At 49.4% G+C, this 24,391-nt stretch overlaps 1 protein-coding gene across 2 annotated transcripts in view; it reads right to left on the bottom strand.

The window, feature by feature from the left end:
- DPP6 (dipeptidyl peptidase like 6) overlaps nt 1–24,391 on the bottom strand; it is a 778,185-nt gene that overhangs the window by 118,057 nt on the left and 635,737 nt on the right. For both annotated transcript variants that reach the window (XM_065883771.1, XM_065883772.1), the window contains exons 9-10: nt 21,368–21,522; nt 19,765–19,862 (exon numbers count right to left, since the gene is read on the bottom strand). In XM_065883771.1, the coding sequence (XP_065739843.1) occupies nt 19,765–19,862; nt 21,368–21,522 (253 nt within the window). The remainder of the gene's footprint in view (nt 1–19,764; nt 19,863–21,367; nt 21,523–24,391) is intronic.

The following is a 24,391-nucleotide window of genomic DNA, read 5'->3' as shown; positions in this document are numbered from 1 at the left end:
ACCTCCAAACTAAGTGACCCAAGTGATGCCTGATAGGCAGACCACATGAGGACACTCCACGTGCCGCGTAATCACAGATCTCTAACCCTACCTCCATCTCTGCCCTCACTAGATGTTCTTTGAGTGAATAAACGAATTCGTAGGCAGATAAGGTGCTTTAGAATAAAGGGAAGTTTGGCCGCAGTTAAAGGAGAGGAGAAAATAGGATTTGAAGTAGAATAATCTCAGGTGAGATGGGGCTGCGCTTTGAGAGACACAAGGATTGATCCAATGTTGAGATGAAGTGAGATACAGAAGCATTTTGATAATCACAGAAAATAATATTTTGAGAATTGTAAAAGGTGCATTTAAAGAGAACATGAAACCAAACAACAGGAAGCCAAGATGCCTGGAAGAAATGCTACCAATTTTCTCTTTATTCTAAAGCTCTTTATGTGCCCATAAATACCTTCATTCATTCAAAGAGCATTTATTTAGTCTGGGCTCTGTGTGGACACAGTTCCAGGTGCTGGAAGGCAGAGGCCCAAAGCCTGGTCATAGGGGAACTCACAGTTTGTGGGGAGACAGACACAGAACCCACAAATTTCAGTACAGGGTGAGGACCGCCCTGATAGATGGCAGCAGGGTCAAACCGAGCCTGCGAGCACATGGGAACAGCGGCTGCTGAAAAGCACAGCTTGGCTGAGGAAATATTACAACCTTCTTACGAATCTCCAGCCAAAGATGCCTTCAAATCAAAATACAGTAAGTCCTCCCGAGCAGTATATGAATTTTTTATTAGTCCATTTGTTTGCCATAAAATATTAATAGAGCACTGCTTCTCTCGCAGGGATTAATGTGCCGTCACTTCTTGGTTTTCCAAATTCTGGCAAAGGTTCTAACAGTTGTGTGGCAATAAAGGGCAAGGGAGTGAAAGGCCTGCTTATCTAGTGAAATAAAGAGCCTGCGATTAACGTTGGCATTTTCCAGTGATGTTTATTCCATGGATTAAGCTGGAGCAGAAAAATACTCTGAGAGGGAAATTAAAAACAAAATGATGTTCTTTAATAGAAGGCATCGTTGAACAAACTGAAGTGACACCAAATACCAAATGCTGCTGGGATCAAGCGTATGGCTCCACACCTGAGATGCGCTCGGAGCAGCCACACAACTGTACAAAAATATCTGCAGGCAGATTGCACTTTGCAAAATACAAGAACGGTGTGACTGTAAAACAAGTCACTGTTTGATGTATATTTCCATAATTTCACTTTCAACGTAGGAAGAGGCCATATGACCTTTCCCTTCTGTCTGAGGTGAGGCTACCATGCAGAGCCAGATATCGGGATGAGGAATGAGAGGGGGTGTCGTCCAAGGGACTGTGGAGGCCTTACTCAGCAGTTTGCATGCTTCGAACATGAAGGGAATCCTCTGAACTGGAGAAGTGTAGATAAATCTCAAGGCACCCCTTCTCCAGCCTGTCATTTCCACACACTCAGCACCCGTCCCCCTCTTTGTTCATCCGTCTGTCCCTCCACCCATCCATCCTCCATCCATCCACCCACCCACATACCTGACCTGTCCACTCAGTAGAATATAAATTAAGCACCTGCTGGGCACCAAGACTCCCGGTGCCACTTGGGGAGACGCTGGATGCCATCCCTGTGCCTCTGCGGGCCCCCTGCATCTCTCCCACCCTGTTCTGTGCTGGGGAGGGGCGAGCTCACCTGCACAGGTGGCTTCATGGGGCTCTGGCTGCCCCGTGGATGCACCAGCAGGAGCTCAAAGCATGGGAGAAAGGGAGGGCGGGTACTGATTCCACTGCTTCCTGCACACGGTCCAGCTGCCGCTGTCGGCCTGCTCCACGGGGCTCTGTGTCCCTGAGATCTGGGCGCTCCTACTTCCCTTGCCCCTCCTGACCTGGGACAGGAGCAGAGACCCAGGCACTGCAGTGCCTGCTGGGTTTTCTCCTCCACCCCCTTTCTGCACAGAGCCTTGGTTAGATGCTGTGGGAATCAATCCCTTCGTTTCCTGCTGGGACACTGACAGTACAGAGAGAGAGGCCACAGCAGCCCCCTGACCACAGCTGTCCTTGCCCGGAGTGCTTCACTTGAGATGGAAGCAACAGCTGAGGTGTCCACGTGCCCAGGTAACATCCTGAGCCCTGATGGACTCCGAGCCAGAAGGGTCCTGAGATGCCAAGGGACCGGGTCCCTCCTTTTGTAGACAAGGAACCTGAGGAGTGGCCTCTGGGCACAGGCAGGTCACGCAGTCACCCAGTCCTCCGCAGGGCTGGCCGGCCCCGCTAGGTACTCTCTCCACGACACCACTTTCTCAGCGAGGGTGCCTGCGGCGGGGCTACGCTGAGCTCTGCGAGGCCTGCCACCAAGCCCCACGTGGAGATACTCGGCTTCTCTCTGCAACGCGTACCTTGTCCACATCCCTCCCCTCAGAGCCCACCACCTCCACCCTCGCCCTGTGCTGGCTACGGGACGATCACCTCCCCCAGGCCCAATGCCCCATCTCAGACCCCGCCCTCCCACGGTGCCATCCCCGTCACATAGCCGACCGAGGGCTCCTTTGCCTGCTGCCCACCCTGCGCCAGACCTGTCAGGCCCCTCTACTCCCTTCAGGTCCCTGAGCTCTGCTCACACCAAGCCTGAGCAAGCGCACCCCCCGAACATGGACTGCACCCCTACAGCTTCTCCTGGGGACCAGCTGAGCACAGGGGGACGCTTCCCTGCGCCACCCCACTGGTCATTTCCCCCGCTTGTCCGGCTTCCCCTCCCGAGGTTCAGCCCACCCCTGTGACCCTCCTTCTTTACCCTACGAAAGAAAACCTGCTCCTGTTTGATTGTGAGATGCTCACGGATTTCCAAGATCGGTGCGTTCTCCCTATCACAGTGGGCCCTCTTCTGAGTCCTTCTGCCCAGCAAAGTCCAGATTGTGTTTGGACATACACACTTCAGTACGTTGACGCTCCCAGGTGAAGGGCCGTAAGCCCTGATAGTCAGTGCTTTAGACAGCACGTGGGCTTTTGTCCCTCAAATGACAACCGGGGGGCGGCCGCCTGTGCGTGTGCAGGGATCCCTACGAGTTGCTGTCACAGACGCATGACCCACTGGGAAGGAAAGAACCATGTCGGACGGCACTCTGAAGATTTCAGGCTAAGACAGAAGAACCAGGAGAAGGGACGGGTCCACTAGAGACCATTTGTAATTCAGCTCAAAAGACCCAGTGACGCAGTTATTCTCTGACTTGTAATCAGACCCTGGGGAGAGGGGAGAAAAGATTTATCCAAAAGCCCGGCAGTAGGGATGGGAAGAACTCAGTCCCCAGGAGACCCCACCCGCCAAGGGTGAAGGAAGCTGTCTTCCGTCCACTCATCAGTCTTCAGGGGCAGGACTGTATCCCGTTCCTCCTCGGAATGTCTAGCTCAGAGCGCTAGTTCTGAGAATGAGGTACAAGTGGACACAGCCGGTGGTGGGAAAGGGTCAGCTCACAGAGATCCTGGGAGCTGGGAGAGCTTGAACGGGCAGAGCAGAAACAAATGGCACTCCAGAGGACAGATTTGGCAACCCGGATTCCAGGCCTGGCTGTGCAGAATCAGCATGACTCTGAGCAAGTCACCTGCCTGCTGGGGGTCCCCTTGCCTCCTCTGTGAATTGTGGAGGAAACGGAAGGGAAACAAGGGCAACTTTCAGAGCCCTTCCAGCCCGAGTCCCAGCAACAGGCAGCCCTTTGGAGGACAGGTGTGAGGGACTGGCCTGCTCGGGGGGCAGGTGTGAACCCCACTCGTTCATGCCTCAGTGCAGGCTGACGCATTTCAAAACAAGGCGGCAGGCGAATTTGCCAAATCCCACTCTCCTGCAGCTGCCATCCATTCTGTGTGGGTTTGCCAACTGCAGTCCATGGGGGAAACCTGTACCTGTCACTACGCCCTCTGAGTTTACTGTCATCTGGCTCACCCAGCCTTGTGACAGGGCCTGAAAATCCTGTCCGGTGTGTTGCTGACGTCTTCAAGTGTCAACACAGTTCTGCTGGCTGATAGAGCTTGTTGGCTAATGGAGGGATCTTACTTACAGGGACGGGAAGGCAGAGGCACCGTTTATTTTTCTGATGTCTCCTGCTCTGTGTAAGTCTGCCAAACACTAATCATTCCTTGCATATCTAGTTACAGTGTCTTCAGAACAGTGTGGCTGCCCCTCAAACACAGACCACAACAATGCAGAACATGTGTTCTTCACCAGAAATGGATTTATCTGGACATCCAAGGTCAGATTTCCAGGCTTCTGAAGCACTGGACATTTTGACTGATGAGAACGTGGAAACCTGTGATCAACAGTAACACTGAGAATTCCCTTTTCAATGCATCAACAGAATAAAGATCCGGCATTTCTCCAGACTGGAGCTTCCATGTTTCTGCCGTCACCACAAAGAGTTTCTTTCCCTCATGGATAATAAAAAGCACACCCTGATCTGATACCGTCAACACAAAAGCTGTCTGGTGGAGCCAATCCCCTTCAACTGCTTCCTAAGATGAACTTATTTGAATATTTCGGTACCCAGGTCATTACTTTAACACATGAGGTAGAAACAGAGTGAGGTCTAGCTCTGTGGGCATTAGAGATCATTTATGCATTTGTAATTCATCCCTCAAACACTTTCAAATAAATTTGGAAATCAAATTCAGTAAAACAAATATCTTCCCACAGACTTTAATATAAAGACAAAAGGCTAGATTAGAAATATGTCAGTAGGATGGCAAATTCAGGAATGGAGGTGGGGGACAGTATCTTTAATTTGAAAATGAGTTTCCACACACTAGGAGCCCCTTCACGGGTGGAGACTGCGGGGGGCGGAGGGGGAAGCTTCGGAGCCGCGGAGGAGAGCGCAGCCACAGGGGCGCGGAGGGCAAAGCGGAGAGATTCCCGCACAGAGGATCAGGGCCGAACGGCACTCACCAGCCCGAGAGGCTTGTCTGCTCCCCTGCCGGGGCGGCGGGGCTGGGAGCTGAGGCTCGGGCTTCGGTCGGAGCGCAGGGAGAGGACTGGGGTTGGAGGTGTGAACACAGCCTGAAGGGGTTAGTGCGCCACGGCTGGCCGGGAGGGAGTTTGGGAAAAAGTCTGGAGCTGCCGAAGAGGCAGGAAACTTTTTCTTACCTCTTTGTTTCCTGGTGCGCGAGGAGAGGGGATTCAGAGCGCTGCTTAAAGGAGCTCCAGAGACGGGCGCGAGCCGCGGCTAACAGCGTGGACCCCAGAGACGGGCGGGAGACGCTAAGGCTGCTGCTGCCGCCACCAAGAAGCCTGTGTGCGAGCACAGGTCACTCTCCACACCCTCCTTCCGGGGAGCCTGTGCAGCCCGCCACTGCCAGGGTCCCGGGATCCAGGGACAACTCCCCCGGGAGAACGCACGGCGCGCCTCAGGCTGCTGCCTCAGGCTGCTGCAACGTCATGCCGTCGCAACGTCATGCCGGCGCAACGTCACGCCGGCCTCTATCGCCACAGCCCCGCCCCCACTCCGTGCCCCTCCCGCCCCGCCCCGCCTGAGTGAGCCAGAGCCCCCAAATCAGCGGCTTCTTTAACCCTGTCCTGTCTGAGCGGAAGAACAGACGCCCTCAGGCAACCTACACGCAGAGGCAGGGCCAAATCCAAAGCTGAACACCCCCCCCCCCCCTCCACCGGGAGCTGTGCGAACAAAGAAGAGAAAGGGAAATCTCTCCCAGCTGCCTCAGTGGCAGCGGATTAAATCTCCACAATCAACTTGATGTACCTGCATCTGTGGAATACATGAATAGACAACGAACCATCCCAAATCGAGGAGGTGGACTTTGGGAGCAAGATTTATTATTTTTTCCCCTTTCCCTCTTTTTGTGAGTGTGTATGTGTATGCTTCTGTGTGAGATTTTGTCTGTATAGCTCTGCTTTTACCGTTTGTCCTAGGGTTTTGTCTGTCCGTTTTTCTTTTTTTATTACTTAAAAACATTTTTTTCTTAATAATTTTAATAACTTTATTTTATTTTACTTTATTTTATTTTATCTTCTTTCTTTTTTTTCTCCCTTTTATTCTGAGCCGTGTGGATGACAGGCTCTTGGTGCTCCAGCCAGGCGTCAGGGCTGTGCCTCTGAGGTGGGAGAGCCAACTTCAGGACACTGGTCCACAAGAGACCTCCCAGCTCCACGTAATATCAAACAGCGAAAATCTCCCAGAGATCTCCATCTCAACACCAGCACCCAGCTTCACTCAACAACCAGCAAGCTACAGTGCTGGACACCTTATGCCAAACAACTAGCAAAACAGGAACACAACCCCACCCATTAGCACAGAGGCTGCCTAAAATCATAAGGCCACAGACACCCCAAAACACACCACCAGACATGGACCTGCCCACCAGAAAGACAAGATCCAGCCTCATCCACCAGAACACAGCCACTAGTCCCCTCCACCAGGAAGCCTACACAAGCCACTGAACCAACCTTAGCCACTGGGGACAGACACCAAAAACAACGGAAACTACAAACCTGCAGCCTGCGAAAAGGAGACCCAAAACACAGTAAGTTAAGCAAAATGAGAAGACAGAGAAACACCCAGCAGATGAAGGAACAAGATAAAAACCCACCAGACCTAACAAATGAAGAGGAAATAGGCAGTCTACCTGAAAAAGAATTCAGAATGATAGTAAAGATGATCCAAAATCTTGGAAATAGAATAGAGAAAATGCAAGAGACATTTAACAAGGACCTAGAAGAACTAAAGAGAAAATAAGCAATGACGAACAACACAATAAATGAAATAAAAAATACTCTAGAAGGGATCAATAGCAGATTAACTGAGGCAGAAGAACGGATAAGTGACCTGGAAGATAAAATAGTGGAAATAACTACTGCAAAACAGAATAAAGATAAAAGAAAAGAATTGAGGACAGTCTCAGAGACCTCTGGGACAACAATAAATGGTGAACCAACATTCGAATTATACGGGTTCCAGAAGAAGACGAGAAAAAGAAAGGGACTGAGAAAATATTTGAAGAGATTATAGTTGAAAACTTCCCTAATATGGGAAAGGAAATCGTTAATCAAGTCCAGGAAGCACAGAGAGTCCCATACAGGATAAATCCAAGGAGAAACACGCCAAGACACATATTAATCAAACTATCAAAAATTAAATACAAAGAACAAATATTAAAAGCAGAAAGGGAAAAACAACAAGTAACACACAAGGGAATCCCCATAAGGTTAACAGCTGATCTTTCAGCAGAAACTCTGCAAACCAGAAGGGAGTGGCAAGACATATTTAAAGTGATGAAAGAGAAAAACCTACAAACAAGTTTACTTTTACCCAGCAAGGACCTCATTCAGATTTGACAGAGAAATTAAAAGCTTTACAGATAAGCAAAAGCTAAGAGAATTCAGCACCACCAAACCAGCTTTACAACAAATGCTAAAGGAACTTCTCTAGGCAGGAAACACAAGAGAAGGAAAAGACCTACAATAACAAACGCAAAACAATTTAAGAAAATGGGAATAGGAAAATACATATTGATAATTACCTTAAATGTAAATGGATTAAGTGCTCCAACGAAAAGACATAGACTGGCTGAATGGATACAAAAACAAGACCCATATGTATGCTGTCTACAAGAGACCCACTTCAGACCTAGGGACAGATACAGACTGAAAGTGAGGGGATGGAAAAAGATATTCCATGCAAATGGAAATCAGAAGAAAGCTGGAGTAGCAATTCTTATATCAGACAAAGTAAACTTTAAAACAAAGACTATTACAAGAGACAAAGAAGGACACTACATAATGATCAAGGGATCAATCCAAGAAGATATATCAATTGCAAATATTTATGCACCCAACACAGGATACATAAGGCAAATACTAACAGCCATAAAAGGAGAAATCGACAGTAACACAATCATAGTAGGGGACTTTAACACCCCACTTTTACCAATGAACAGATCATCCAAAATGAAAATAAATAAGGAAACACAAGCTTTAAATGATACATTAAACAAGATGGACTTAATTGATATATATAGGACATTCCATCCAAAAACAACAGAATACACATTCTTCTCAAGTGCTCATGGGACATTCTCCAGAAGAGATCATATCTTGGGTCAAAAATCAAGCCTTGGTAAATTTAAGAAAATTGAAATCATATCAAGTATCTTTGCTGACCACAACGCTATGAGACTAGATATCAATTACAGGAAAAAATCTGTAAGAAATACAAACACATGGAGGCTAACCAACACACTACTTAATAACCAAGAGATCACTGAAGAAATCAAAGAGGAAATCAAAAAATACCTAGAAACAAATGACAATGAAAACACAACTACCCAAAACTTACGGGATGCAGCAAAAGCAGTTCTAAGAGGGAAGTTTATAGCTATACAAGCCTACCTTAAGAAACAAGAAACATCTCAAATAAACAACCTAAACTTACACCTAAAGCAATTAGAGAAAGAAGAACAAAAATACCCCAAAGTTAGCAGAAAGAAAGAAATCATAAAGATCAGATCAGAAATAAATGAAAAAGAAATGAAGGAAACGACAGCAAAGATCAATAAAACTAAAAGCTGGTTCTTTGAGAAGATAAACAAAATTGATAAACCATTAGCCAGACTTATGAAGAAAAAAGGGGAGATGATTCAAATCAATAGAATTAGAAATGAAAAAGGAGAAGTAACAACTGACACTGCAGAAATACAAAGAATCATGAGAGATTACTACAAGCGACTCTATGCCAATAAAATGGACAACCTGGAAGAAATGGACAAATTATTAGAAATGCGCAACCTTCCGAGACTGAACCAGGAAGAATTAGAAAATATGAAGAGACCAATCACAAGCACTGAAATTGAAACTATGATTAAAAATATTCCAACAAACAAAAGCCCAGGACCAGATGGCTTCACAGGAAAATTTTATCAAACATTTAGAGAAGGGCTAACCTATCCTTCTCAAACTCTTCCAAAATATAGCAGAGGGAGGAACACTCCCAAACTCATTCTATGAGGCCACCATCACTCTGATACCAAAACCAGACAAAGATGTTACTAAAAAAGAAAACTACAGGCCAAAACACTGATGAACATAGATGCAAACGTCTTCAACAAAATACTAGCAAACGAAATCTAACAGCACATTAAAAGGATCATACAGTATGATCAAGTGGGGTTTATTCCAGGAATGCAAGGATTCTTCAATATACGCAAATCAATCAACGTGATACACCATATTAACAAATCGAAGGAGAAAAACCATATGATCATCTCAATAGATGCAGAAAAAGCTTTCAACAAAATTCAACACCCATTTATGATAAAAACCCTGCAGAAAGTAGGCATAGAGGGAACTTTCCTCAACATAATAAAGGCCATATATGACAAACCCACACCCAACCTCCTTGTCAGTGGTGAAAAACTGAAACCATTTCCACTAAGATGAGGAGCAAGATATGGTTGCCCACTCTCACAACTATTATTTAACATAGTTTTGGAAGTTTTAGCCACAGCAATCAGAGAAGAAAAAGAAATGAAAGGAATCCAAATCGTAAAAGAAGTAAAGCTGTCACTGTTTGCAGATGACATGATACTATACATAGAGAATCCTAAAGATGCTACCAGAAAACTACTAGAGCTAATCAATGAATTTGGTAAAGTAGCAGTATACAAAAAAATGCACAGAAATCTCCTGCATTCCTATACACTAATGATGAAAAATCTGAAAGTGAAATTAAGAAAACACTCCTGGGCTTCCCTTGTGGCACAGTGGTTGAGAGTCTGCCTGCCGATGCAGGGGACACAGGTTCGTGCCCCGGTCGGGGAAGATCCCACATGCCGTGGAGTGGCTGGGCCCATGGACCATGGCCGCTGAGCCTGCGGGTCCGGAGCCTGTGCTCCGCAACGGGAGAGGCCACAGCAGTGAGAGGCCTGCGTACCGCAAAAAAACCCGAAAACAACAACAAAACACTCCCATTTACCACTGCAACAGAAAGAAGAAAACATCTAGGAATAAACCTACCTAAGGAAACAAACGGCCTGTATGCAGAAAATCTTAAGACACTGATGAAAGAAATTAAAGATGATACAAATAGATGGAGAGATATACCATGTTCTTGGATTGGAAGAATCAACATTGTGAAAATGACTCTACTACCCAAAGCAATCTACAGATTCAATGCAATCCCTATCAAACTACCACTGGCATTTTTCACTGAACTAGAAAAAAAAAATTCACAACTTGTATGGAAACACAAATGACCCCGAATAGCCAAAGCAATCTTCAGAAAAAGAAATGGAGCTGGAGGAATCAGGCTCCCTGACTTCAGACTATACTACAAAGCTACAGTAACCAGGACAGTATGGTACTGGCACAAAAACAGAAATATAGATAAGTGGAACAGGACAGAAAGCTCAGAGATAAACCCAAGCACATATGGTCACCTTATCTTTGATAAAGGAGGCAAGAATATACAGTGGAGAAAAGACAGCCTCTTCAATAAGTGGTGCTGGGAAAACTGGACAGCTACATGTAAAAAAATGAAATTAGAACACTCCCTAACACCATACACAAAAATAAACTCAAAATGGATTAAAGAACTAAATGTAAGGCCAGACATCATCAAACTCTTAGCGGAAAACATAGGCAGAACACTCTATGACATAAATTACAGCAAGATCCTTTTTGACCCACCTCCTAGAGAAATGGAAATAAAAACAAAAATAAACAAATGGGACCTAATGAAACTTAAATGCTTTTGCACAGCATAGGAAACCATAAACAAGATGAAAAGACAACCCTCAGAATGGGAGAAAATATTTGCAAATGAAGCAACTGACAAAGGATTAATCTCCAAAATTTACAAGCAGCTCATGCAGCTCAATAACAACAAAACAAACAACCCAATCCAAAAATGGGCAGAAGACCTATATAGACATTTCTCCAAAGAAGAAATACAGATTGCCAACAAACACGTGAAAGAATGCTCAACATCATTAATCGTTAGAGAAATGCAAATCAAAACTACAATGAGATATCATCTCACACAGGTCAGAATGGCCATCATCAAAAAATCTACAGGGCTTCCCTGGTGGCGCAGTGGTTGAGAGTCCGCCTGCTGATGCAGGGGATGTGGGTTCGTGCCCCGGTCCAGGAGGATCTCGTGTGCTGCGGAGCGGCTGGGCCCGTGAGCCATGGCTGCTGAGCCTGCGCGTCCGGAGCCTGTGCCCCACAACAGGAGAGGCCATGGCGGTGAGAGCCCCGTGTACCGCAAAAAAAAAAAAAAAAATCTACAAACAATAAATTCTGGAGAGGGTGTTGAGAAAAGGCAACCCTCTTGCACTGTTGGTGGGAATGTAAATTGATACAGCCACTATGGAGAACAGTATGGAGGTTCCTTAAAAAACTAAAAATAGAACTACCATTCGACCCAGCAATCCCACTACTGGGCATATACCCTGAGAAAACCATAATTCAAAAAGAGTCATGTACCAAAATGTTCATTGCAGCTCTATTTACAATAGCCAGCACATGCAAGCAACCTAAGTGTCCATCAACAGATGAATGGATAAAGAAGATGTGGCACATATATACAATGGAATATTACTCATCCATAAAAAGGAATGAAACTGAGTTATCTGTAGTGAGGTGGATGGACCTAGAGACTGTCATACAGAGTGAAGTAAGTCAGAAAGAGAAAAACAAATACTGTATGCTAACACATATATATGGAATCTAAAAAAAAAAGAAAGAAAGAAAATCATCAGAAGAATCTAGGGGCAAGATGGGAATAAAGATGCAGACCTACTAGAGAATGGACTTGAGGATAGGGGGAGGGGGAAAGGTAAGCTAGGACAAAGTGAGAGAGTGGCATGGACATATATACACTACCAAACGTAAAACAGATAGCTAGCGGGAAGTAGCCGCATCGCACAGGGAGATCAGCTCGGTGCTTTGTGACCACCTAGTGGGGTGGGATAGGGAGAGTGGGAAGGACGGAGATGCAAGAGGGAAGAGATATGGGGACATATGTATATGTATAACTGACTCACTTTGTTATAAAGCAGAAACTGACACTCCATTGTAAAGCAATTATACTGTAATAAAGATGTTAAAAAAAATTAAAAAATTGAAAATGAGACAGACCTTCCATCCCACATGAAAACTACTGCTCCCGAAAAGGGCTTTTCCATGTTGGCCACACTTCTGAATCACCTGAGGAGCTTTTAAAAAACCCCAAACCCTGGTCACACCCCTGATGGAGGAAACTAGGAAGGAGAGACTTATAGAAATTGTCTTCTATCTTTGTGCCACCTGAAAGTTTCAGCACAAAGTGAAACACACGAGATGTGAAAACTCTTGAATAATGGTATGAGTGGTGGGTTAGGTGTCCAGAATCTTGGGTTCAAGCCTTGGTTCTATCCCTAATTAAAAAAGCAACGATGGGCAAGCCAGGTGGTGGTGATGGTGGTGGTTGTGGTGATGGAAGTGGTGGTGATGGTGGCAATGGTGGTGGTCATGATAATGATGGTGATGATGATGGTGGTGGTGGTGGTGATGGTGATGGTGGTGACGGTGATGGTGGTGACTGGGATGGTGGTGGAGGAGGTGATGGTGGTGGAGGAGATGGTGGTGATGATGATGGTGGTGATGGTGGTAGAGGAGGTGATGATGGTGGTGGTAGTGATGATGGTGGTGGTGGAGGAGGTGACTGTAGTGATGGTGGTGGTGATGATGGTGGTGGTAGTGATGGTAGTGGTTGTGAGAATGGAGGTGGTGGTTAATTGTTGATGGGGGTGGGGCTCAGGTCGTTAGGAATGAAGACCCTGTTTTTCTGTGATGTTTCCATTGCTCTGATGACCTCTGTCTTGTCCCTAATCCTGAATAAAGGCTTGCACTGGATCGAATATACCAGTCTCTCAGGGAGTCCGTACTTCCTACAGACTGGGCAGAAAGAAGCTGCCTTTCCTCTCGAGGTCAGAAGACGGTGCGTCACGGGCGCCTGGAGGCGGCGGCGCCCCCTAGAGGGCAAGCTTCCGGGGAATGTGCGCAGTTAGAAGCAGCGAGCTGCACGCACGCGTATTGACGCGCTGGGTCTTTACAGAGTCCCGGGTGAAAAAAGAGGCCACAGATCCACACAGACACAGATGTGCACACACACACACGCAACAGTACATTTTACAAACACTGACGGGGAAAAGGCTGCTCAAACACAGTTTAACTCGGTGCCTAAGAGGTGGGGGAGCATGAGGGTAGAGAATAAAGTTGAAAAGCACAAATACACGAGAACTCTTGCACTGACCAAGGAAGGTGTGCCCTGAACAGGGCACATCTAGATCTTGGTGCTGGAGAGTAAAGTGAATACACAGAAGTGAAATAAAATAAAAGTGAGGGGTGGTGGGCGAGGGGAGGCCATCGCTAGCCGGAAGCATCGGGGACACAGCACCTGCTTCCCTTCTCAGGCTCTGTGTACAACCCCGACGACCTGATGCTGCCAGGCAGTCGGGACGGGCGCCCCGGGCCAGCGGCTGGACTGCATCTGACGGGGTGTTTGTAGGAGGAGAACAGAAACACACACAGCGTAGTGCAACATGTCTTCAGCAGGATCCTGCTGGGGATCTGCTGCGTCTTAATTCAACACCCAGCTCAGCAGCTCCGCAGAGGCCCGAAGAAATCAGCAGAAAAACCTGCTTTTGTTTTTATCAGTGCAGCTGGGCTTCTCTGTGAAATGGTAAAAACTGCAGGACCCGCGGGGCATAATGCTTTCCACTTAGATTCTTCCACCCACAGGAGAAGCTGTGCTCGCACTTCCTGGAGAGGCTTGGGAGGCATCACCCCCGTTCCCTTAGCCCAGTGCCACTGGGGTCACCATCCTAGTTCTCTTTGGTGGAACCCTTCTCCCAGGTGGCCTCAGTTCTGCTCTGGTATCGTGAGTGGTGGGGCTGTGTGTGACGCCCTCCCTGGCACTCGCCACCCATGCTCCCGCCACGCTACACACGACCACTGATCACGAGGCACCGCGGAACCTGGACTCGAGCCACAGGTGGAGGGGCCGTCACGGGCCTAACCCACCACCTGGCACGTGCCGATGCCAGTAGGAGTCTCCCAGGGCAAGGATTTGGGACCCGGTCTTCATCTTCCCCTGAGAACTCTTGGAGGGGAGCTCAGGCTGGATGACAAGCAAACAACAGAAGACGGGAAGTGAATGGCATAAAGGTGAGACGGCTGACAGAGGAAACGTCCGACTTCTTCCTGTCGATGGCGCTGACCAGCCTGCCGAAGTGACCCCTGGCCTTCCGGAACTTTCTGCATCTTTCCGTGGAGGCTGTGCGGGGAGGGAGGGGTGACCCCGCCTGGCTTGAGTTCAGGGCCCCCCTCAGGCTCTGTGTGGATTCAGACCCATCCCTTAACCTCTGGATCCTCGGCCCCCGCCTCTGTGGAATGGGAGAAGGTGGGACCCAGGTCCGGCTGTGTGAGGCCCCCAGGGGACACAGCCACCAGCCCAGGGGACACGACAGCCACGCCCTTGCTCCCGAGGGCAGGGCAAAGGGAAGGATAAGGGTGGGAGTGAGCCAGCAAATGGAGACGCCCAGTTTGGAAGGAGAAAAGGAGAATGTAAATAGCCCTAGGGTCACACACAGTTTTATAATTCAATCCACAACCACAACTGGGCCTCACACCCGATCCAGGAACCGCCTGGCACCCTCCCGGGTCCTGGAATATCCCTCTAGCCACATCCCAGTGCGGCCAAATCCTGCCTGGGCCACCAAGCCCTCCTCCCCCTGACCCTACTCTGGATTTCTCACTCCCTCAGCAAAATTCTGAAAAGAACTGATACCTATTTTGTGGCACTTACCTTTTTACTGTTACATATTTCTTTGTTTGTCCCTGCCTAGATCTTTGAGGACATTATTTAGGCCTCCTTCCTTTTTCCATCCCTCCACAAAGTAAGTGTCTTATTTTTACCTTTTCTGGATTAGTTCCTTTAGTGTTGAAGGAAACCAGAATATGTCACCCCCAAATATCCCTTTTTGACATGAAAATTATTTTAAGCTGAAGGCAATTAGGAAGCAGCAAACCCAAAAAAACTCCCCCTTTTCTGCCTGAAGGCAGGAAATAGTCTCCTCTTCCTGGAGACTGACTCTTACTGGCCCAGAGATGCACCGGGGAACCTGCAAGTACACCTTCCTCCACTAGGCCCTCTGGTTTATTTACCTTCCCACGGCTGCCGCCCTTGGAACCCTAAACCTGCTTTCCTTGTCCTGTTAATTCTCTATTAATTTATTGTCCCTGGTTGAAGGTGCTGTAAAAGCTGTAGTTGTAAATAGATGCCTTGAGCTGTTTTTTGTTGAGATTTTTTCCAGGTGATGTGCACCGGACGCGTGAATGAACTGGTTTTTTTCTCCTCTTGTTAATCTGTCTTGTTGTGAGAGTCCCAGCCGAAAACCCAGGATGGGTAAAGTGTGGTCTCCCCTACGGCATCCTGTATTTGAGACAGCAGGATGTCAGCAATGGCTAAATATTTTTAAAGTTTTGGTTCTTAGAAAAGTACTAGGATAACCAAAGAAATCCATATCTTCAAGAATCCTATTGAAATAGGATTTTCGTTTTGTTGTTTGTTTGTTTTTAACGTGTATATACTGCGGTTTTATTTCAATTGCACGAAGTTCACGTGTAGGAAATTTAAGTGAAACAGGACAGTAAAAAGAGCAGAGAACCAAAAACTCTAAAAAAGAAGTACATCTAAAGCATGAGAACTCAACATTCATCAGTGTTTCACCTTCAGTTTTACTGACACTTGATGCTTGCAAATTTTGAAACAAACTTTGAGATCACACGACTATTCTGAAGAGATTTCAGCACCAGCACTAAGATTTGTACATTCAGCTGGTTTGCAACTGACTTGTTAGCCAGTTACACAGTGTACAGCGCAGATCCGTCACAGGTCAGATCACCTTCCTGTAATTAGAAAGGATCCCCTAAGCTGCATTCAGCTTACGACACCCAACGCACAAGGGCACGGGAACCATCATAATAATGCGGCTCCAATGAAACAGGATTTCACTGGCTCATTTTTTTTTTTTTTTTGCGGTACGCGGGCCTCTCACTGCTGCGGCCTCTCCCGTTGCGGAGCACAGGCTCCAGACGCGCAGGCTCAGCGGCCATGGCTCACGGGCCCAGCCGCTCGGCGGCATGTGGGATCTTCCCGGACCGGGGCGCGAACCCGCGTGCCCCGCATCGGCAGGCGGACTCTCAACCACTGTGCCACCAGGGAAGCCCTTTACTGGCTAATTTTAAACTTAATTTGCCCATTCAGCAAAGGTTTACCAAGCTTGTACTACACACCAGGCCCTGCTCCGGAACTGGAGATCGGGCTTTGCACGAAACAGACAAAATCCCTGCCTCATGGAGTTTTATGTTCTAGGTGATGGGCGGAGAAGGGACACAGGAATAAAGTGTGGGGAACATCCTGCTGGGATTCCTTCTGTGAAGAAAACTAGAGTGGGGCGGGAAGGGTGCTGGCCAGGACCTAGAGCACCTGCGGCCCAGCTGTGTGGAGGAGCTTTGCGGCAGAGCCAGGCCCCGGCCACGCCCCGGATAAGGGGTGAGCCCTGCAGACTTGAGGAGGGTGGGGGGAGGTGGAGTAGAGGCTAGATGCGCATTTGGGGCTTTTAGGCCACTGTAGGAAGTTGGGCTTTTACCCCGGAGAAAACGGGAAAGCGCAGGGAGTTCTGAGTGGAGGGAACAGTGATCTGACACGGTTCAGGAAAGGGCCCTGGGGGGCGGGAGGGGAGACGGGACAGGGCAGCCGCCATCGGATGCTGGCTACACGGGAGAAATACCCTGTGGAAGACACACAGTGAAGTCAGAGGCCTGAGTGCCAGAAGGTCGCTGCCCTGAGCAGAGACAGGAAGGCTGCCCAGAGCAGGTTTCCAGGGGGAACGCGGAATTCTGTTTTCACTGAGTTCACTTTGGGTTGCCATTTAGAGACAGAGAATTTCTCTGAAACCTGCAAAGAGCAAACGGGATCGCTGCGTATCTTCCCGTGCAACGCCGGGCTTGGCTTGCGATGGCCTGGACACCCCTGTTGGGGCGGACGTCTCCATGGATTTTTGTCTGGTGGGTCAGATACCCCCAAGGTTATAGTTTAGGGCCCCGGGGTATCTGTAACCCCAAAACTTATCCTTACATTTCTTCGTCAAACTGTCCACATACACCTAGCTTATCAAATGCCTTTTGGACTGGTTCTAACACCACACTGGTTCCCTTATCAATTAATGAGTTAAATAAAATCTTCAACACACGCTCATTTACTTTGCCTGAGAATCACAACCTGGCCAGTTTAAGGGAGATGTTGGGCCGGCAGTTAGAAACGGACCTGAAGTTCCAAGGGCAGGGCAGGGCTGAGTTCCAAAGGGGAGTGTTGTCGGCCTACAGGCAGGATTTACAGCCGTTAGATGGGATGACAGCCCTGTGCTGCGTGACTTATCTAATACTCACGGTCGCCCACAAGAGCAAAACTTTTGATTACTAATGTTCATCCCCATTTTGCAGCTGAGGACACAGAATGGAGCAGGCGAAGAGCACAGAACTGGGATCTGGACCCAGACAAGCCGGCGTGCGGCTGAGCACCAGCGGTTCCCAGTCTGGGGCATCTCTGACCGTCACGCGCACCCACTGGGGGAAAGCAAGGACGTGGCTGAGGTCTCCACGATGCAGAGGGCAGCCCCCATAGCAAGAGATCCCCCTGGCCCCGAATATCGGCAGGGCAGGGGCGAGAAAGCCTCAGACTTGGAGGGTCTCCTCTTCCAGGCCCCCCACTCGACGTGCCCCCTCTCAAGCCTGCAATCCTTCACTTGCTTATAACCATTCATTCAAGGCCTGTCCTTCCCCTACATCGTAACCTCCGTGTTTCAATTATGCTAAATTCTCAGTCTAACGGACGCAAATAATAAATGCTCGTTAAACGGCTGCTCACATCGACTGCATGATTTCTGATAGATCTGCGCTCACTTTGAAAAAATCCCAAGGCTGTGACAGAGAAGGAAATGAGAAAGTGTGACATTAACATTCTGCGATTTACACTGCATAGGAAAAGCATCACCGCGTTTAGCTTAGGAAACTGGAGAAGCAAAAAACCTGAGGCCCGTGTCTCAACAGCCCTGACGGAGGTGAATTTTTCATTGTCCTTGAAGCTAATCAAGCCTGTGGAAACAGCATCACCAAATGGACTACATGAGATTTTCAATTAACTCAAACAGATGGCTTAAATTTTCCAGGTGACTTTCCATATTAATTCAGAGAGTTTGCTGGACCAGGCCCCAGGAGGCTTGGCACAGATGGAGCTGGAAGAAAACAATGAAATACCTGGGTCTTCGGCAGAGAAGACAAAGCAATAATCGCAACGCTTCTTCTATCCCAGCAAGAATATCATCAGCTCCCTGACCAGTGCACACTAAGGACCCCTCCCCTAGGAGGGGCCAGTGCACACTAAGGACCCACCCTCCTAGGAGGGGCCAGCTGCATGAGGAGGGAGGCCGCTCCAGGGCGGGGAGCGAGAGGTAGTGGGCAGCCTTGGGCTTGGTCTGTCCACCTGAGGACCTCACAGCATTTTACACATCACTGGAGACAGAAGAGCTGAAAGAACCTCGGTGGAATCCTGCAGAGGCCCCAGGCAGATGGGTCCTGCCAAGGACAGCGGTGGAAGCCACCACAGGAGGAGTCCACGCCATCACGGACCAGTGGATCCACGTGCCTGTGTGCCTCGCCCTGCGCTGGGCCGGTGGAGGAGTAAGAGTGGCTGAGGCCACAGCTCCTGCCCTCCCGGAAGCTGCCAGAAGCTACTAATAATGGAGAGTTCCGTAAATGAATAGTGAAGACTCAGGCTGGAGTCACGGCAACATGTGGGCTGGATACTTGCTGACCCTCAGAATGGATCGTTCTCCACTTAACTGGGCCCATGTGTAGCCTTGCAGATCTGTAAACAGGTGGGTCCTGGTGCCATTCCCTTCTCCTTCTGAGTCTCCCGTCAATACTCTCAACAGAGTGAGGTCTAAGGCTGATATAAGTGGACTCTGGAAGTATAGCCAGTCCCCAGACTGCTTGAACTTTGGGACAGAATGAAATTGATGTTCAGACCCCTTCACAAAGATAGATTTTACTCAGTTCTTTTGATTAGGAAATAAAATCCACCTACAGCCCTTAATAACAGGACAGTTGCCTTTGTCAACATGTTCCACCAACTACACGGTTGTTATACCAACTGGGAGATTTGGTTTATTGGAACAGGATTCACCACTCAGTTCCTGGAGCTGGCAAAAGACAGTAACGCTCTAAAATAATGCTCTGAAAATGGGGCGCCATTCACAAGAGGTCCGATTACATGGGTTTTCTTGGAAAGACTGCATCTGTCCGTCCGAGGGATGCCCTCCAAAGTCTGCCACGTGCCAGGCCATGTGCTCCCTCTGCACGTGGGTGGTTGACCAGTCCTACCTGCCCCCCACCGCCCCTGAAGCCCAGCCTCCAGGGTGGAGAATCTGGGCCTGACCTGGGCCTGACATAAGCCAAGACATAGTAGCATTGGTTTGACTGGTGTTCCCTTCCCAGAAAAACCAAATCATAAAGCAGTAAGGAAAACTTCAGAAAACGTACCTTTTTCTTGGATGTTTAGATTAGCAGGAAAATAAATCTGAGCCTAAAGAGACCATGTAAATGGACACTGGTTTCATTATTATCGTCTTAACATAATTGAGGCAAGGGTGCAAACCTCATCCGGGGATCGTCAGGCGGCATCATCTCCAGGTCGTGTGTGGGTCCATTTAAGCCAATGACGTGCAGGGAGATACTGGGGTTTTCACATCCAGCCTGGGAAGTAAAAGGGGACAGAGATGTGAGTGAGCCGCCTCCCGCCTGGACTGGCCTGGGCACTAAGTCTGCCAGGAGATTCACCAGAGGTTCAGCGTGAGGAGGACGGTCCTTTAAGAGGAAGCTGCTCATCCCTGCTCCCACTCCCTGGACGAGCACTGGCCTGGCAGGGCACGAAAGACAAGGCTGCTGGGTCTGACGGCCCAGGCGCCTCTGCCCCCACAGTCGGAGATGCTGGGGTGAGGGAGGGACTCAGGCCCACACAGGGCAGGCATCAGATGGGTCACCAGCTCATGCCTCCGATTTGGAAGTGGGCGTCTGAATTCTGTTGGCCAGAATATGCTGATTTTCTGTTAAAACGTGAAACCCCAAATCCTGAGCCATCTGGGCTTTATAATTGCAATTTCAGAGCACCTGTCCCAGAGTTCACTGTAAAATCAGGGGGCCTGTACCTTTCTGGATTTCAGGTCATTACATCACTCCTGGATTGGGGGGGCTCTCATAAAAGGATTCACCAGGGAAACCATTCCATTTCTAGGTGATCTCTGGCTTCCAGCCTCCTGAACCGTGAGAAATAAATGTCTGTTGTTTAAGCCACACAGTCTGTGGTGCTTGTTATGGAGCCTGAGCTGACTGATACACCTGGTGTTTCCTTTCTCTGTCTTGGGACTCTGGGGACGTCACTGGCCTCACTTGGACATTGTCGCCTCTCTTGGGGCAAACTGTAGGCTGGCACGTCCCGTATTTCTGGTATACACGGCACATGGCATCAGCTCCCAGAGCCCTCTGATGGCTTGGAAGCCGAGGCCCAGGGCTCACTGGCAGAGGCTGGAGGGGTCCTTCCAAGGCAGCCCCAGGTGGACGTGAGGACCCTGTCACCAGGTGGGTGCAGGCAGAGCTGCGTCCACTCTCTTGGGCACCAGCCTCTCTCCAACTGAGTGGGCGGCAGAGGTTTCGGCATCAGGCCCTCCCTTCACGCCAGGACGCTGTGATTTGCTAACAAAGCGGGCTTTGGCTATCCGTCCCCTGCCCCACTCCTGCAGCCTCGCTGTTCTGCTGGCTTTTTGTGGGAAGCAATTAGAAACAGTATGGGTCAGAACATGACCAAGGACAGAACAGCCCAGGCCCAGGGGACCAGGCGCAGACAGGGGTCCTTCTGACCTCCCAGAATTTAAAAAAGGAACTAGAGGACAGGGTGCCCCCGAGTGGGCAGTGTGAGTTTTTGTCACCACGGACTCACAAGGGAGGTAATGTGTTTTGGTTGCAATGAAGCTTAGACAAATGATTAACGGTAGTTGCATTATTTAAAAGAAAGTAAACCTGCCGACAAATTCAACTGAGCAAAAATGGGAATTTAATGCAATGTAATGGGAAATAATTAATCTCGCCTCTCTTTACTGCACTGCTCATGACACATCTGATTATCACAGCTCCACGCTGCGAGTCGGCTGGGCGGGGGAGCTGATGAATAATGCAGAGCTGTCCTGCTGCTGCTTCCCGCCTACCTTGGGGTAGTGGTAGGACTTCACGGTCGGGTAGGTGGAGCCGGTGTAGGTGGGCAGCTCCATGACCGGCACCCGGGAGTCGTTGATGGTGGCGTAGGCGAGCCGTGTACCATCTGGAGACCACCAGTGGGCGATGTGGGTCTTCAAAATCTCCTCTAAGGGAAACAAACAAAGCAGAGGACTGTGGATGGCATGGATGGAGTATCGGCCAGCGCTGCCCGGGGAACCACGGGAGCTGGACAGAAAATCACGCGCCCCCTTGGGGTCATTTACAGCCTCTGAGGAGGCTTTCCTGTGCCCGGGATACACCTTCATCTCAGAGGTGCCTGGTCTGACCACCAAACCCTAGCACAGCAAAGCCAATCAATCAAACCCAATCAATCAAGGCCCAACCGAACAGAGGCTACTGTCTAAAAACCATTTTGGGGGCACAAATTTGAGTATGATGAGCCCAGCAAGTCCTTTCTGATTGACTTATTATTGTTCTGTTGTGGGTTATTATTTTAAGATGATCAGAAAAACAGAATTAGAGGAGATACATTCACTCTGAAGCAGGGCACACTGAGGCAGAAGCAAGTGAGGAAGTAAACTGTGTTGCAGGTTGAATCCCAGAAAATCGACTTGCAGGAGATGCCGAGGGGTTGTGCCGGCACACGGACCCCCTCACGCACAGCCGTGCAGGAGGGGAAGGCGTTCAAAGGCCAGCAGGCTCCTCACTCTGAAGCATGGAGGTGGTTTCACTCCACATGGCAGAAGCACAGAATGGCCTTCTCTTCTACGGGACCAAAGAGGAAACAGCAATCCTCTCAGGCTTCCACCAGGCACACCCGTCACTCCTGCCCGCCCCAAAGAGTCTTGGCTAATTAGAGTTTTGACTAGGGGTGAGTGCTGTAGGATCTGTTATCTATTCTGGAAAGAACAATTCTACTGTGTCTTTTGAACAAGCCAAGAGAAGACACTTCCCAGGTACAACTCATCAGAGTGCTAGGGTCAGAGAAGCATCTCGGTGCAAAACAGCTCTAATGTTCGCGGATTCCTCCTTGTACATGCTATGTATTTTTATAAACCAAATCCCCCTAGGTTTGTTTTTAAAATAAAGATCGATACAGCTCTATAATCACATACTGTGAGTCCTATTCAACGGTCGTTATTAGGTGTAGACCACCTACACCTACAGGTGAGCCTGTGGGGACAGAAAGGTAACTGAGGCGCCTGAGAAAACGGTAAGTGCATCAACCACACAGGGAATGATGTGAACTGGAGCAGAGCCAAGGGGTGATGGCCACTGGAGGGAAGGGTCACAGAGATGAGAGAAGCAAGGCAGCAAGGCCAGGAGCTGGGCCAGCCTGATGGCCTGGCCAGGGGGGCACAGGGATCTGTCAGCAGCAGGACAGAGACGGCCGGGGGCAGGGGGGCCGGGGGGCAGGGCCACATCAGTCAGGGCCCTGCTGCAGTGGCTACAAAAGCATTCCACAGCCAAGTTCAGGAATGAAAGTGGGGCACTGCAACTCCTTCTCCCAGGAGACCGGCCAAACAGGCAGTCTGTCCCTCCATCACTGGCTCCACTGGCCTGGTTTCTTAGTGGGACAAGCCCCCATGTTGCGTGGGACCCGCAGCAACAATGCTAGGAGTCAGTCCCTTCAGAAAGTGCTGGCCTCCCCCTAAATAAGTCTCCCTGGCCCTCCACGGGCTTTCCTCCAGGCCTGCCGGCAGCCTGCAGGGACCCTGATCCAGTGTGACCCGGGGCCAGCACCAGACAGCAGAGTCTCATCCACCACGAAGCCCCTGGCATATCTGACCTCCCATCACCCAGACGCATCCCAGGCCAGCAGCACAGCTGATCAGTGAAGGATGGTGAAGGGGCCCCAAGTCCTGGGTTCTGCCCCTGTCCTGCCATTGACCGCGGAGGCCCCGAACAAGCCCCCAGCTGTCAAACAAGGGGCACAGCTGCTGCCTCTAACATGTCCTCCCTGACAGCGTTTTGTGACCTTGCGGCATCTAAGAAATGACTCAGAAGCTTCTGCAGAGCCGATAAAAACCCAAAGGTCTGCTGGGCGGGGGAGCGGGGAAAGGAAGTCAGCCAACTCTCCATTGCTTGTAATTTTCCAGTATCTTTGGCGGCCAGCAAAGTGACTTTCAGGTGCGGGTGTGGAAGGCAGTGATTCAGAAATGACTTTATCCAGCACCACCTGACTTGTCTGGCCGGCGCGTGTGGGACAGTGAACAACAGACTCCAGGAGATGGTCTGCTGGAACAAACAGGCACCATTGGCCATGCAACTTCTGGGGCATTCTGCTCAGTGGCGTCTGTGCTACAGGGACATCAGGGCACGAGGGGACATCAGGGCACGAGGGGAATCACCGGGAGTGAGCGGGACACAAGGGTCAGAGGGCCAAGGAGGTGGCGTCCGCCTGAAACCAGCTGCGCGAGCCTGGCCACGGCTCTCACGGCGCATTCATTCATGGCCAGAACATCCCCACAGAAAAGCGGTGGGTGCGACAAAGGCTTGTAGAAGAGGCAGCACCGCACAAGAGCAAGCAGACAACACAGTCCCTGCTGACACAGCTCTTCTGGGGCTTCCTTTTGACCCTGAGCGACCTCCTGAAATGGGAGGAACAGCAAATCAGCAGCCTGGGGGGGTCCTGCTACCTTCATCCCCAGACGGGCCCAGGGGTGCAGGAGGGCACTGCTAGCTCCTCATCCACCTGTCATGGGCCCACTTCATTTCTAGAACTTGCCCTCAGACCAAAAGGAAACGCTCCTGCTTTGGTCTGGTCAGTGCAGGGCAGGGGGTCACACAGGCAGGGGTGAGAGAGACAAAATCAGGGGAGAAGGGAGGCCTGATGCTGGGCTGACAAGTACTATTTCTGTCCCTTCTGTCAGCAGATGCCAGAGTATTTCCATTGAGCTCAATGCACTGCTCAGAGAACACAGATGCAGAAAAGGACCACAGGCTTCAGACAATAAATGTGCTGGTCAGAAGGGAATCTGGAAACCACACAGTTCAGGGATGACAAATATCTG

The sequence above is a fragment of the Phocoena phocoena genome, chromosome 9, assembly GCF_963924675.1.
Source record: "Phocoena phocoena chromosome 9, mPhoPho1.1, whole genome shotgun sequence".
Classification (NCBI taxonomy): domain Eukaryota; kingdom Metazoa; phylum Chordata; class Mammalia; order Artiodactyla; family Phocoenidae; genus Phocoena; species Phocoena phocoena.
This window is presented reverse-complemented; position numbering and strand designations above follow the sequence as displayed.